General features: G+C 37.9%; 1 protein-coding gene across 1 annotated transcript in view; it reads right to left on the reverse strand.

The window, feature by feature from the left end:
• The window catches only part of WDFY4 (WDFY family member 4), a 561,873-nt gene that overhangs the window by 381,797 nt on the left and 166,093 nt on the right, over nucleotides 1–13,983 (reverse strand). Inside the window, exons 17-18 of the mRNA XM_006874619.1 lie at nucleotides 12,815–13,036; nucleotides 11,807–11,985 (exon numbers count right to left, since the gene is read on the reverse strand). Of these exons, the coding sequence (XP_006874681.1) occupies nucleotides 11,807–11,985; nucleotides 12,815–13,036 (401 nt within the window). The remainder of the gene's footprint in view (nucleotides 1–11,806; nucleotides 11,986–12,814; nucleotides 13,037–13,983) is intronic.

Below are 13,983 nucleotides of genomic sequence, written 5' to 3' on the forward strand. Positions count from 1 at the left end.
TACATATTTCTTCCATCTTCTTTTGTGCTTTCTGCATCATTCAATGACTGCCCGTGCTGTTGTTGTTAAGTGTCATTGATCCTGTTTCAACTCATAATGACACTGTATAGGATTTACAGTGAAAGACTGGTGGGTTTGAACTGCCAGGCTAGTGGTTAGCAGTCCAGTGCTTATCCTACAGTGTTGCACCAGGACTTCACTGTGCCTTCAATATTGTAAAACGGGGCTTGAATTTTTTCTTCAGTTCATTCAGCTTCAGAAATGTCTAATGCTTTCTTTCCTTTTGTGTTCTATTACCTGACCTTTGCACATTTTAATGTACATTGCACATTCATAATATTTGACTTTGTCTTCTCAAACTGTCCTTTGAAGTTTTCTGTTCAGTTCTTTTACTTCATTTCTTCTATTTGCTTTAGCTTATCTATGCTCAAGAGCAAGTCTCTTCTGGCATCCATTTTGGTCTTTTATTTCTTTCCTATTTTTTTAATGACCTTTTCTTTCTTCCTGTCACCCTACAACTCTTCCGGTCTTTGATCATTAGCATCCAAAGCATCTAATCTGTTCTTAAGATGGTCTCTAAATTCAGGTGGGATATGCTCAAGGTCATATTTTGGCTCTTGTGGATTTGTGTACATTATCTTTAGCTTCAGCTTGAAGTTGAATATAAGTAATTGATAGTCTGTTCCACAGTTGACACCTGGTCCTATTTTGGCTGACAATATTAGGCATAAACATGGTTTCTTCCCATAGATATGGTCAGTTTTATTCCTGTGTATTCCATCTGTTGAGGTATATGTGTATAGTCAGTCACTTTATGTTGTTTATAAAGATATGTGCAGTAAGATGTCTTTCAATATTCTACCAGGAAATCTCCAGCATAATTTCTATCACCAAAGCCATATTTTCTGCAGATGAGATGGATTGCCACAGAGGTAGCAACAATGGGCTCAAACATAGCAACAATTGTGAAGTCGGTGCAGGACCAGGCAGTTTTTTGTTCTGTTGTGCAGAGGGTCGCTATGAGTTGGTACCGTCTCGATGGCACTTAACAACAACATCCTTCAGCTTTATATTCAACCTACACACTCAACTCACCAGTAATTATCAATAATATTGATTACATATTACATATTTGATCAATTCCAGATTGAAGAATTTAGTAGCATTCTTCAGTTTCATCATCACTGGCTTTAGTGGTTGTTGCATAAAGCTGAATAATAGTGGTATTAATTGGTCTACCTATATTTGCAGAAGACACAATTGTCATCATAGAAAATCACAAAAAATCTACCAAAAAAACTCTCCTAGAATTATTAAGTGTTAAAAATATCAAATGATACAAAAAAAATTAAAAAAACTAATTGTATTTTTATATAATAACAAACACACAAGAGCTGAAATATATATATATATATATATATGGAGCTCTGGTAGCGTAGTGGTTACGAATTGGGCTGCGAACCTTAAGGTCAGCGGTTCGAAACTACCAGCTGCTCCGCGGGAGATAGCTGTAACTTTCTACTCCCGTAAAGATTTACACCCTCGGAAACCCTGTACAGGGTCGCTATGGGTCGGAACCGACTCGACGGCACTTAACAACAACAACATATATATATATATATATACAATTTCTAAGAGTTCCAAAGAAAATAACATACTTATTAGAACATGGAGAAAATCCACATAATAGGAATTATAAAATATTGATGAAATAAATTAAAGAAGAAATAAATAGACATACACTGTTCATTGATTACAAGATTTAGCATTGTTAAGATGACAATACTCCTCAAAATGACCCACAAAGTTCATGCAATCCTATCAAAATCCAATTAAAATCTCAGGAATACATTTTTATAAACACACTTTTAGGTGACATTGAGTCTGTTCCAACTCACAGCAACCATAAATACAACAGAAAGGAACACTAACTACTGGTCCTATGCCATCCCCACAATTTTTGTTAAGTTCCAACGTATTGTTTCTGCCACTGTGTCAGTCCATCTCATTGACCCTGTACTTTACCCACCATGCTGCCCTTTACAAAGGACTGGTCTCTCCTGATAACATGTCTAAAGTACATGAGACTGTGTCTCCACATCCTTTTCTCTAAGTAGCAATCTGGTTGCACTTTTTCCAAAACAAATTTGTGTGTTCTTCTGTCAGGCTATAGTATTTTCAATATTCTTCACCAACACTATAATTCAATTTTATTGATTCTTCTCAAGTCTTCTTTGTTCACTGTCCAGCTTTGACAGGCATTTGGGGTGTTTGAAAATATCATGGCTTGGGTCAAGTGCACCTTAGTTCCCAAGGTGTGACATCTTTGAGCTTTAACACTTTAAAGGGGTCTTTTGGATCATATTTGTCCAATATATCATTTGATTTCTTGACTGCTTCTTCCATGAGTGTTGATTGTGGATCTAAGTAAAATGAAATCCTTGACAACCTCAATATTTTTTGTTTATTTTGATGTAGTCTATTGGTCCAGTTGTGAGGAGTTTTAGTTGTAATCCATACTGAAAACTGTAGTCTTTGAGCTTCTTCAGTAAATGCTTCAAGTTCTGTTTATTTTCAGAAAGGAAGGTGTGTCAATTGTAAATAAGAAGTTGTTAATACATCTTCCTTTACCCTTATGGCATGGACTTCTTCATAAAGTCTAGCTTCTCAGATAATTTCGGCCGCATACAAAATAATGTTCTTGATTTTAAACCATTCAATATCCTCTTGTTCTGTTCAAAAGACTAACTGTCTCTTGATCTGCATACAGGTTCTGTGTAGACACAATTTTTATTGAAATGTTATCCATACTAAGTTATGTTGCAAACAGCTGAATGCCTTTGCATAGTCAATAAAACACAAATAAACATCTTTCTGATATTCTCTGCTTTTAGCTAAGACCCATTGGACATCAGCAAGGACATGTGTTTTATTTCACAACCTCTTTTTTATTTAGCTTGAATTTCTGGCAGCTCCCTGCCAATGTATTGCTGCAATATTTTTATTAGCTACAATAAAATTTAACTTGTAGGTGATATTATTGATTGTTGTTGCCAAGTGCATTCAACTCAACTCTGAATCACAGCATCCTTGTATGTGGTTTCTGAGGAGTGATTGGTAGGTTTGAACTGTGGCTAGCAGTTCAATACTTATACTACAAGGATTCCACTATTAATGATGGTGCTCAAGAATTTCCACATTCTGTCAGCTCACCTTTTTTTGGAATGGGCACAAGTGTGAACCTCTTCCAGTCCTTTGGTAAGGTAGCTGTCTTCCAGATTTCTTGGCATAGACCAGTAAGTACTTCCAGTCCTGCATCAGGTTGTTTCCATTTATTCCACCAATTTGTGTTGTTGCTGTTAGGTGCTGTCAGGTTGGTTCCTACTTACAAAAGGAAACACTGCCTGGTCCTGTGCTATCCTCACAATCATTGTTAAGTGTGAGCCATTGCTGCTGTCACCATGCCAATCCATCTCATTGGAGGTCTTCCTTCTTTTTTCTGACTTTTCACTTTACCCAGCATTATATCCTCTGGAACTGGTACCACCTGACAATATGTCTGAAGTACGAGAGACCAAGTCTCACTTTTCTGGCTTCCATAGAGTATTCTGGTTGTACTTTTTTCAAATGTACCTTCTATGATTCTCCTTATTCATGCCCAACTTCCACATGCATATGAGGCTATTAAAAAGACCATGTACTTTAGTTCTTAAAGTGAATCTTTACTCTTGAACATTTTAGGGATTCTGCAGCAAATTTGCCTAAAGCAACATGTCATTTGATATCTGCTGCTTCCATGAGTGTTGATGGTGTATTCAAGCAAAATGAAGTCTTTGACAAATTCAATTTTTTTCTCCATGTATAATAATGCTATTTATTGGTCCAGTGTTTTGGATTATTGTTTTATTTATATTAAGGTGCAATCCATACCAAAGATTGCATTCTTTGATCTTCATCAGTAAGTATTTTAAGTTCTCTTCACTTTCAAGCAAGGTTGCAACTTCGGCATAGCACAGGTTGTTAAGGAGTCTGTTTCTAAATCCTGATGTCAAATTATTCTTTACATAATTTAACTTCTCAGATATTTGCTCAGCATACAGATTGAACAAGTATGATGAAAGACCACAACTCTGTCGCACAGTTTTCCTGATTTTAAAACATTCAGTGTCCTCTTGTTCTGTTCAAGTAACTACCTCTTCTCAGTCTATGTATAAGTTCCTCATGATCACAATAAAGTGTTCTGGAATACTCATATCTCACAATGTGGTCCATTGCTTGTCATGATCCACACAGTTGAAAGCCTTTGCATAGTCAATAAAGCACAGGTAAACATCTTTCTGGTATTTTCTGCTTTCAGTCAAGATCCATCTGATGTCAGCAATGGTATCTTATGTTCCAAGTTCTCGTCTGAATCCAGAACTTCTGGCAGTTGCCTGTCAAGGCAATTTTGTAGCTTTTTATGGAGTATCTTGCATAAACTTTTATTTGCATGGGTTATTAATGGTATTGTTCAATGATTTCTACATTCCATTGGGCCACCTCTCTTTGTAATGGGTACAAATCGGAGCTATTCCAATTAGTTGTCCAGGTAGCTCTCTTCCAAATCTCTTGGCATAGTTGAGTGAGTGCCTACAGTGCTGCCTCTGTGGAAAGGTTTCAATCAATTCCTGGTGCCTTGTTCTTTGCCTTCAGTGCAGCTTGGACTTCTTCCTACAGTACCATAGGTCCTTGATCATATGCTACCTCTTGAAATGGTTGAACATCAACCATTTCTTTTTGTTGCAGTGACTGTATATTCCTTCCATCATCTTTTGGTGATTTCTGCATTATTCAATATTTTACCCAAAGAATACTTCGGTATCTCAAATCAAGGGTTGAAATTTTTCCTCAATTATTTCAGCTTGAGAAATGCTGACTGTGCTTACCATTTGTTTTCTAACTTCAGATCTTAGCACATTTCACTATAATATTTGACTCTTATCTCCTCATTTCTTCCACATGCTTTAGCATCTCTATGTGGGAGAGCAAGTGTCAGGGTCTATTCTGACATCCACTTTGGTCATTTCTTTCTTTCTTGCCTTCTTAATGACCTTTTACTTTCTTCTTGTATTATGTTCTTGATGCCATGCCACAACATGATAACTAGCACCAGAATATTGTTATATATAGTGCCAGAAAATGTGCCCTTTAGGTTACAAGGAATTCAAAATATGACTGGGGGAGCTGCCTCCTCAAAGCAGAGGTGACTGTGATGATGTGAGTGGAGTGAAGCTTTTGGGACCTTCATTTGCTGATGGAGCACAACTCAAAATGAGGCAAAACAGTTGTGAACATCCATTAATAACTGGAACATGAAATGTACAGAATGATTCTAGGAAAATTGGAAATTGTAAAAAATGTAATGGAATATATAGACATCAATGTCCTAGACATTAGTGAGCTGAAATGGACTGGTATTAGCCATTTTTAATCTGAAAATTACATGGTTTACTATGACAGAAATGACAAATTGAAGAGGAATGGCATCTCATTTGTCATCAAAAAGAATACTTTAAGATATATCCTGGAATATAATGTCTGTGATGGGATAATAATCATATGCCTACAAGGAAGACCAGTTAATACCACTATTATTCAAATTTACGTACCAGCCACTAAAGCAGTGATGATGAAATTAAAGAATTCTACCAACTTCTTCAGTCTGAAATTGATTAAACATGCAATCAAGATGAATTGATAATTACTGTTGATTGTAATGCAAAGATTAGAAACAAAGAGGAAGGATTCATAGTTGGAAAATATGACCTTGGTGACAGAAATGATTATGGACATTACATAATAAAATTTTGTAAGACCAATGAATTCTTTATTGTAAATACCTTTTGTAAACAACATAAAATGATTGTACACATGGATTTCACCAGATGGAACATACAGAAATCAAACTGACTACATCTGTGGAAAGAAACGTTCCATATCATCGCCATAAACAAAGCCAGGGGCAGACTGTAGAATAAACCACCAATCACTTATATGCAAGTTCAGGGTGAAGCTGAAGAAAATTAAAATAAGCCACAAGAGCCAAAACATGGCCTTGAATATATACCACCTGAATTTAGTGATCATCTCATGAACATATTTTATGCATTAGACACTAATGACAGAAGATCAGAAGAGATGTGAGAAGATAGCATTTTGTAGAGCCCTGTTATTCACTTATGCCTTCAGGACAGTTTGAACTTTACCTTCAACACCACCAGTTCTTGATCATATGTTGCTTTCTCATATATTGAACACTTGCCAACATTTTTTTTTTTTTTTTGGTACAGTGACTCTGTTTATTCCTTCCATCTTTTTTGATGTTTCCTGCATAGTTATACACTTCCCCCATAGAATCCTTCAATATTGTAACTCAAGGCTTGCATTGTTTTCTTCAGTTCATTCAGCTTGAGAAATGCTGGTCGTGTTCTTCCCTTTTCATTTTCTAATTCCAGGTCTTTGCACATTTTATTATTATATTTTACTTAGTTTTCTTGAGCTGTCCTTTGAAATTTTCTGTTCAACTCTTTTATGTCTTCACGTCTTCTAGTGACTTTAGCGTCTCCATATTCAAGAGCAAGTTTTAGAATCTTTTCAGACACTCATTTTTGTGTTTTCTTTCTTTCTTCTTGTTTTAATTATCTTTTTCTTTTTTAATGTTTGATGTGCTAATGTGATTCCACAACTCTTCTGGTCTGCAGTCATTAATGTCTAATGCATCAAATCTGTTCTTGAAATGTTTTTTTCTAAATTCAAGTGGGCTATACTCAAGGTTGTATTTTGGCTCTAGTGGACTTGTTTTAATTTTCTTCAGCTTCAACCTGAACTTACATTTGAACAATTGATGGTCTGTACCACAGTTGGTCCTTTGACTTGTTTTAACTGATGATATTGAGCTTCTCTGTTGTCTCTTCCAGAACACTTCATTGTGCTCAGGAGGAATCTGTACCTGGACCAAGAGGTAGTTGTTTGACCAGAACATGGGAACACTGAATGGTTTAAATTTAAGAAAGGTATGTGACAAGGTTGTATTCTTTCACCATACTTATTCAACCTGTATGCTGAGCAAATAATCCGAGAAGCTGGATTCTATGAAGAAAAATGTGGCATCAGGATTGGAGGAAGACTCATTAATAACCTGAGATATGCAGATGATGCAACATTGCTTGCTGAAAGTGAAGAGGACTTAAAACATTTACTGGTGAAGATCAAAGAGCACAGCCTTTGGTATGGATTACATCTCAATGTAAAGAAAACAAAAATCCTCACCACTGGACCAATAAACAACATTCTTATCAATGGAGAAAAGATTGAAGTTGTCAAGGACTTCATTCCTCTTGAATCAACTATCAACACTCACAGAAGCAGCAGTCAAGCGATCAAAGGACGTACTGCATTAAGCAAATCTGCTGCACAAGACCTTTTTAAATGTTGAAGAGCAAAGATGTTAGCTTGAGGACTAAGGTGCACCTGATGCAAGCCATGGCATTTTCAATAACCTCATATGCATGCAAAAGCTGGACAGTGAATAAGGAAGACCATAAGAGAATTAATTCTTTTGAGTTATGATGTTGCAGGAGAATACTGAAAGTGCCATGGGCTGCCAAAAGAATCAATAGATCCATTTTGGAAGAAGTGCAGCCAGAGGCTTCCTTGGATGGCAGGATGGCCAAACTTCATCTCTCATACTTCGGACATATTGTCAGGAGGGACCAGTCGCTGGAGAAGGACATCATGTTTGGTAAGGTGGAGGGTCAGAGAAAAACAGGAAGACCCCCAGAGAGATGGATTGGCCAAGTGGCAGCATCGATGGACTCAAGCGTGGCAACTGTAGTGAGGTTGGCCCAGGATCGGGCAGTGTTTCATTCTGCTATGCATAGGGTCACTATGAGTTGGTACCAACTCAACGGCACCTAACAACAACAACAAACAACATTGTCTCTTCACACAAATGTAGTCAATCTAATTTCTGTTTATTTCTTCTGGCAAGGTCCAGTTGTATAATCACTGTTTATGTTGTTGGAAAAGAAAAGGTATTTACAGTTAATAAGTCATTGGTCTTACAAAATTCTATCATTTGATCCTCAGCTTCACTTCTATAACTATGGCCATATTTTCCAACTATTGATTCTTCCTCTTTACTTCCAATTTTTGCATTCCATTCCAAAATTATCAACTCAGCTTGATTGTATGTTTGATCAATTTTAAACTAAAGGAGTTAGATGAATTCTTCAATTTCTTCATCATTATCTTTAGTATTTTCAATAAATACTAAAAATCATATGCATGTGAAAGCTGGAAAGTGAATAATGAAGACCGTAGAAAAATTGATGCATTTGATTTAAGGTGTTGGAGGAGAATATTCAAAGTACAATGGACTGGCAAAAGAACAAACAGATCTGTGTTGGAAGAAGTACAGCCAGAGTGCTCCTTGGAAGCTAAGATGGCCAGACTTCATCTCTCATACTTTGGATATATTATCAGAAGGGACCAGTCCCTGGAAAAGAATGTCATTTTTTTATAAAATTGAGGATCAGAGAAAAAGAGGAAGCTCTCCAATGAGATGGATTGGCACATCAGCAATAGCAATGGGCTCAGATAGAGCAATTATTGTGAATTTCATGCAGGACCAGGCAGTGTTTCATTCTGTTGTGCACAGGGTAACTGTGAGTCAGTACTGACTCAATGGTACCTAACAATAACAACAATCTTTAGTGGCTGGCATATAAATTTGAATACTAATTTTATTAACTAGTCTTCCTTGAAGGTGTATAGCTATTATCCTATCATATATAGCATTGTACTTTAGGATAGATCTTGAAATGTTCTTTTCAGCATAGAGTCAAACTAATTCTAAAAATTTATATGGGACTGTGTCCCTAGGATATTTTAAATAACCCTGAAAAAGAATGGCATATGAGGAACAACTCTATATAAAACTTTCTTTATATAGTTATAGGGGTCCTGGTATGGTGCTGTAGGATAATCACTGGACTGCTGACCTCAAGGTCAGCAGTTCAAACTTAACCATTCCTTGGAAACCCTATACAGGGTATCTGTGAGTTGGAAACAATTCGACGACACTTATCAACAAAAACAACATATATAGTTAGAGGATCCTGGTATGGCAGTGCAGGATAAGCACTGATAACAAATTTGATGATATTTAACAACAACAACAGCATATGTGTTTAGAGGGTCTTGGTGTGGTGGTGTAGAATAATTCCAGTCGCTCCTTGAAAATCCTACTCAGGGTAGCTGTGAGTTGGAACTGACTCAATGACATATAGTTATGGTAGCTGAAATACTGCGGTATTGGCAAAGAGGTAGAAATGGAATTGGACAGAGCATCCAGAAATAGACCCACATAAAAATGCTCAACTTAATTTTGACAAAGGTACAAAAGTAATTCAGTGGAAGAAGTGAAGCTTTTTCAACAAATGGTATGGGAGCAACTGGACATCCATAGACAAAGAAATTAACTACAACCTAAATTTAACACTTTATACAAAAACTAACTCATAATGGATTATAAGCAAATATAAAGTGCAAAACTAGGAATTTTTAGGAGAAAGTCTTCAAGATTTAGGGCTATGCACATTATGATCAATAAAATGAAGAGTTGGTGAATGAGACATCATAAAAAATGTTTGCTCAGTGAAAGTCTATGTAAGAAAGATGAAAAAACAAGCTACATACTAGGAGAAAATATTTGGAAACACTATGATCAACAAAGAACTAACATCTAGAATATATAAAGAACTGTTAAAACTTAACCATTAATAGTAATTCAAATAGAAAATCAACAAAAGACATGAAGAAGCATTTCACCTAGGAGAATATACACAAGGTATATAAGCAAAGGTAAAGCTGTTCACCATCATTATCCATTAAGAAAATGCAAATTGAAACCACAGTACATGTTGATGGTTGATCCAAGAAGAATGAAGTCCCTGACAACTTCAATCTTTTCTCCATTGATATGAATTTTGGTTATTGGTCCAGTGGTGAGGATTTTTGTTTTCTCTACATTGAGATGTAATCCATACCGAAGGCTGTGCTCTTTGTTCTTCATCAGTAAATATTTTAAGTCTGCTTCACTTTCAGCAAGCAAGGTTGTATCATCTGCATATCTCAAGTTGTTAATGAGTCTTCCTACAATCCTGATGCCATGTTTTACTTCATATAACCCAGGTTCTTGGATTATTTCCTCAGCATACAGGTTGAGTAAGTATGTTGAAAGAATACAACACTGTCTCACACGTTCTTAATTTTAAACCATTCAGTGTTCCCATGTTCTGTTTTAACAACTGACTCTTGGTCTATGTACAGACTCCTCATGAGTACAGTTGAATGTTAGTCATTAAGAAGATGCAAATCAAAACAAGAAAGATATATCATCTTACTCCAGCATTAATAACAAAGTTCAAAAAACAGAGAACAACAAATGCTGGCAAGGGTGTGGAGAAACTGGGACATGTCTACACTGCTGGTGGGACTGTAAAATGGTGCACCCTGGTGAAAAATTGCAATCTCAATCTCCACAACTCTGAGACCAGAAAAACTAGATGGCACCCAACTCCCACTACCAATTGCTCTGAAAGGGACCACATTAGTTGAGTGGCAGAATGTGTGAGACAAAACTCAAAATTATTAAATAATAATTTTAAAACAAGTTCAGCTTACTAGTCACAAAGAGACTGGAAGAACCTGAGACCCATAGCCCTAAACTGCCCTTCAGGTCTCATGGGCCAAGTTTCATCCAGTTCGTAGATAAGGGAAACAACACTAGTAAGGTATGCTCATTATGAACAATAGAGTGGTCAATCATTCAAAATCAAAGGGGCGACATATACCTAAGGACAATATGAAAAGGAATGGGAAGGTGGGTGGGCTGGAAATAGGAACCACATGGAGGAAGTGGGATAACCATTGTTCCATGGAGGGAATTGAAATCTTTGCGATGAAGCAGTGTAGTATTTGCTAAATGTAAAACATCTGTAAACCTTCAATCAATTCACATTAAAACTTTTTTAAATAAATAAATTAAAGTAAATAATTGGAAATAAAAATATTGTATGACCCAGTAATATCTCTACCTTGAATATATCATCAAGAAAGAAGAGCTGTGACATAACTAGATGTATGCACACCAATGTCCATTATTCACAATAGCACTAGTCACAACAGCAAAAAGATGGAGACAGACTAAATGTCCATCAACAGAAGAATGGTTACACAAATTTTGGGACATAATGCAGTATTACCCAACATTGAAGAATTGTGATAAATCTGCAAAACACCTCACAACACTGATGAGCCTAGAGGACATGAAGCTTAGTAAAGTTAGTCAATCACAAAAGGACAAATACTATCTGAGGCCACTGTTGTAAAATGTAAAATGCGGAAAAAACAAAACATTTTCCTGCTAAATGAAACTGATGGTTTGTTCTATGAACCTTCACTCGGTTCATACACACACTCACACAAATCAACCATTAAAAACCCTATGGGGTACAGCTCTACTTATACACACATGCATCAGAGTTGACTTCATGGCAACGATTTAAAAAAAATATTTTTTTAGGTCTATGCCAATTTTTTGTCTTCTGCCCTTGTGTGACTTTCATCCATTTTATAAAGAGGTCCTTTTTATTTCTGAGTATACTGCCAGCCAAGGTTGGATTACATTAGCTACCAAGAAATTGGGTGGCACAACAGGGATGTTCAATTGTGTGAGGATATTTACCTCAGAGGGCCTTCTCACCTTGGCTGATCCAATGATTTGTCCATCCAGATAGGTGGAAACAGTGCAATTCCTTTTCATCTCCTTGCTGACCACCACAGCTAGGTGATGCCACTGGCCACAATTCAGCAGCTGCCCACACCTGACCTGGAGCTGGCATCCCGCAGAAGGCTCAGCACCATCCTCAGGCTCCATGGTATCTGGAAGAGAGCACAATTGCAAGTCTTCACATGTGTGCTGCATCAACCATAGAGAACTGAGGGATGGTTTTCCAAGTCAACCAATGTGGACTTTTCACCTCCAACACCACCACCTCGTTCTAGTCCCTCCTCTCTATAGCAATGACGATGACAACAGCAATCTTTCATTGAGCTCTTATTTTGTGCTACCAAACCGTTGCCTTGTAATTGATTTTGACTCATGGTGACTTTATGTGTGTCAGAGTAGAACTGTGATCCATAGGGTTTCAATGGATAATCTTCCAGAAGTAAATGTCCAGGTCTTCTTAGTCCATCTTAGTTTGGAAGCCCAGCGGAAACATTTTAAGCATCAGAGCAACACACTAGCTTCCACTAACAGATGGTGGTGGCTGTGCATGAGATTCATTGGCTGGGCATCAAAACTAGGTCTCATACATGGAAGACAGTAATTCCACCACAGCAACCAATTTCATGCAGATCTTGCTAAGTTGTGTGCTTTCTTCACAAACCTTGTTATGAATATGACACAGTCTGTGTTCCAGAGTGGTAAAACCCTAAGTTTTATATATGACCACCACACAGCCAGGACAGTACTGAGTTTCTAGGAAACCAGGCCTCTGAAGACATGGAAGGACAATCATAATCCAGCACCTGGACCACAAATAGGCACTCAACAAATCTTTGATTTGATGTTTCACCAGATATAGAACTCAGGTGAACAATTTCAGAAGACTGGGAGGAGCAGAGGTACCCAGGCTTCTAGCTGTGTGTGTGCCTAGATATTGTAATTAAGCCACATTTGATTTATTACTGGATTCCCAAACCTTACCCAAGGGCTGGAATTCTTTCTCCTCCGTGGACACAACCAAGGATAGATCATCAGAGCAGAGGCTGATGGCGAGACAGATGAATGACTGCTCAGTCCTGGCAAGGTGGCGCACCAGTGTGAGAAAGCGGAGTGGGTGTCCATCATGGGCAGCACCATGTCGGTCAATCAGGAACCAGCAAGAGAAGGTCAGGCCCCCAGGGGGAGGGAAGGGTCTGGCAGTACCTGGTGTCAGAACACAAACAGGTCCTTAGACTTCATTCGGCATTGGCGCATATTTACCTTCATGGAAGCTGTGATGCACCTCATGCCATGGACCTACTATTTCCCTCCACTAACTCAAGCAATATGTTACAGCAACCTCACAACAGGGGGTAACAAAGTTGTTATTTTTATTATCAGGAGTAGGCTCACAAAAAACAAGCAATATTTCCACATGAACTGACTCTAAGCCCTCAATAACTACCCATTACCTCAAGCTACCTTGACAAGGGACCAGAGAGAGGGCCACTACCTCTGTATCTGCATCAGTTTTTAGACCCTCTGTTCATCTTACCAACAGGCAGGTCATATGTAACATAAAGGGCAAGAGGACAATGGCCTAGCTCAGCTCTCCCCTAATAGGATGTGCAATGCAGACAGGGCATGTTGCCTTGGGAGAACGGCAGAACAAGTAGCTTTGTGTGCTGATTAGGTGGGAACTATGCTTAGGTGCTAATGAACCACAAAGGCAATGGTTTCTCATTGCAGAGGGTGCATGGCTTCCGCAGCCCTAGGCACTTGCACTATTCTTGGTCAGTGTGTTTTCAGCTGAGCACAACACTATGCAGTCCTCATGTGAGCTACTTGCCAAAGTCAAGCCTGTTCCTGGGTGGCAACCAGTACAGAGTTCATAGTGCTCTTGAAGGAGAGAGGGGGAGGCAGGGTGGACACCTCCATTTCAGTCCATATCAACCAAATCATGCATGCAGTTTGTAAACATTTCAGAGCAGTATCCTGGGACATAGAAGGCACAATGAACAGGCCACCCTTGCCAAATAGGCACATGAATTGAGTTACCTTCTGCAGGAACAACTCAACTACAGATTCTCAGGACCATGGAGAAGGTTCATGCTTTCTTGAGATGCAAGGAAAAATCTGAACTCAAGGCTATCCAATAACTATTATTGATG

Source organism: Chrysochloris asiatica, unplaced genomic scaffold, assembly GCF_000296735.1.
Source record: "Chrysochloris asiatica unplaced genomic scaffold, ChrAsi1.0 scaffold00289, whole genome shotgun sequence".
Lineage (NCBI taxonomy): Eukaryota > Metazoa > Chordata > Mammalia > Afrosoricida > Chrysochloridae > Chrysochloris > Chrysochloris asiatica.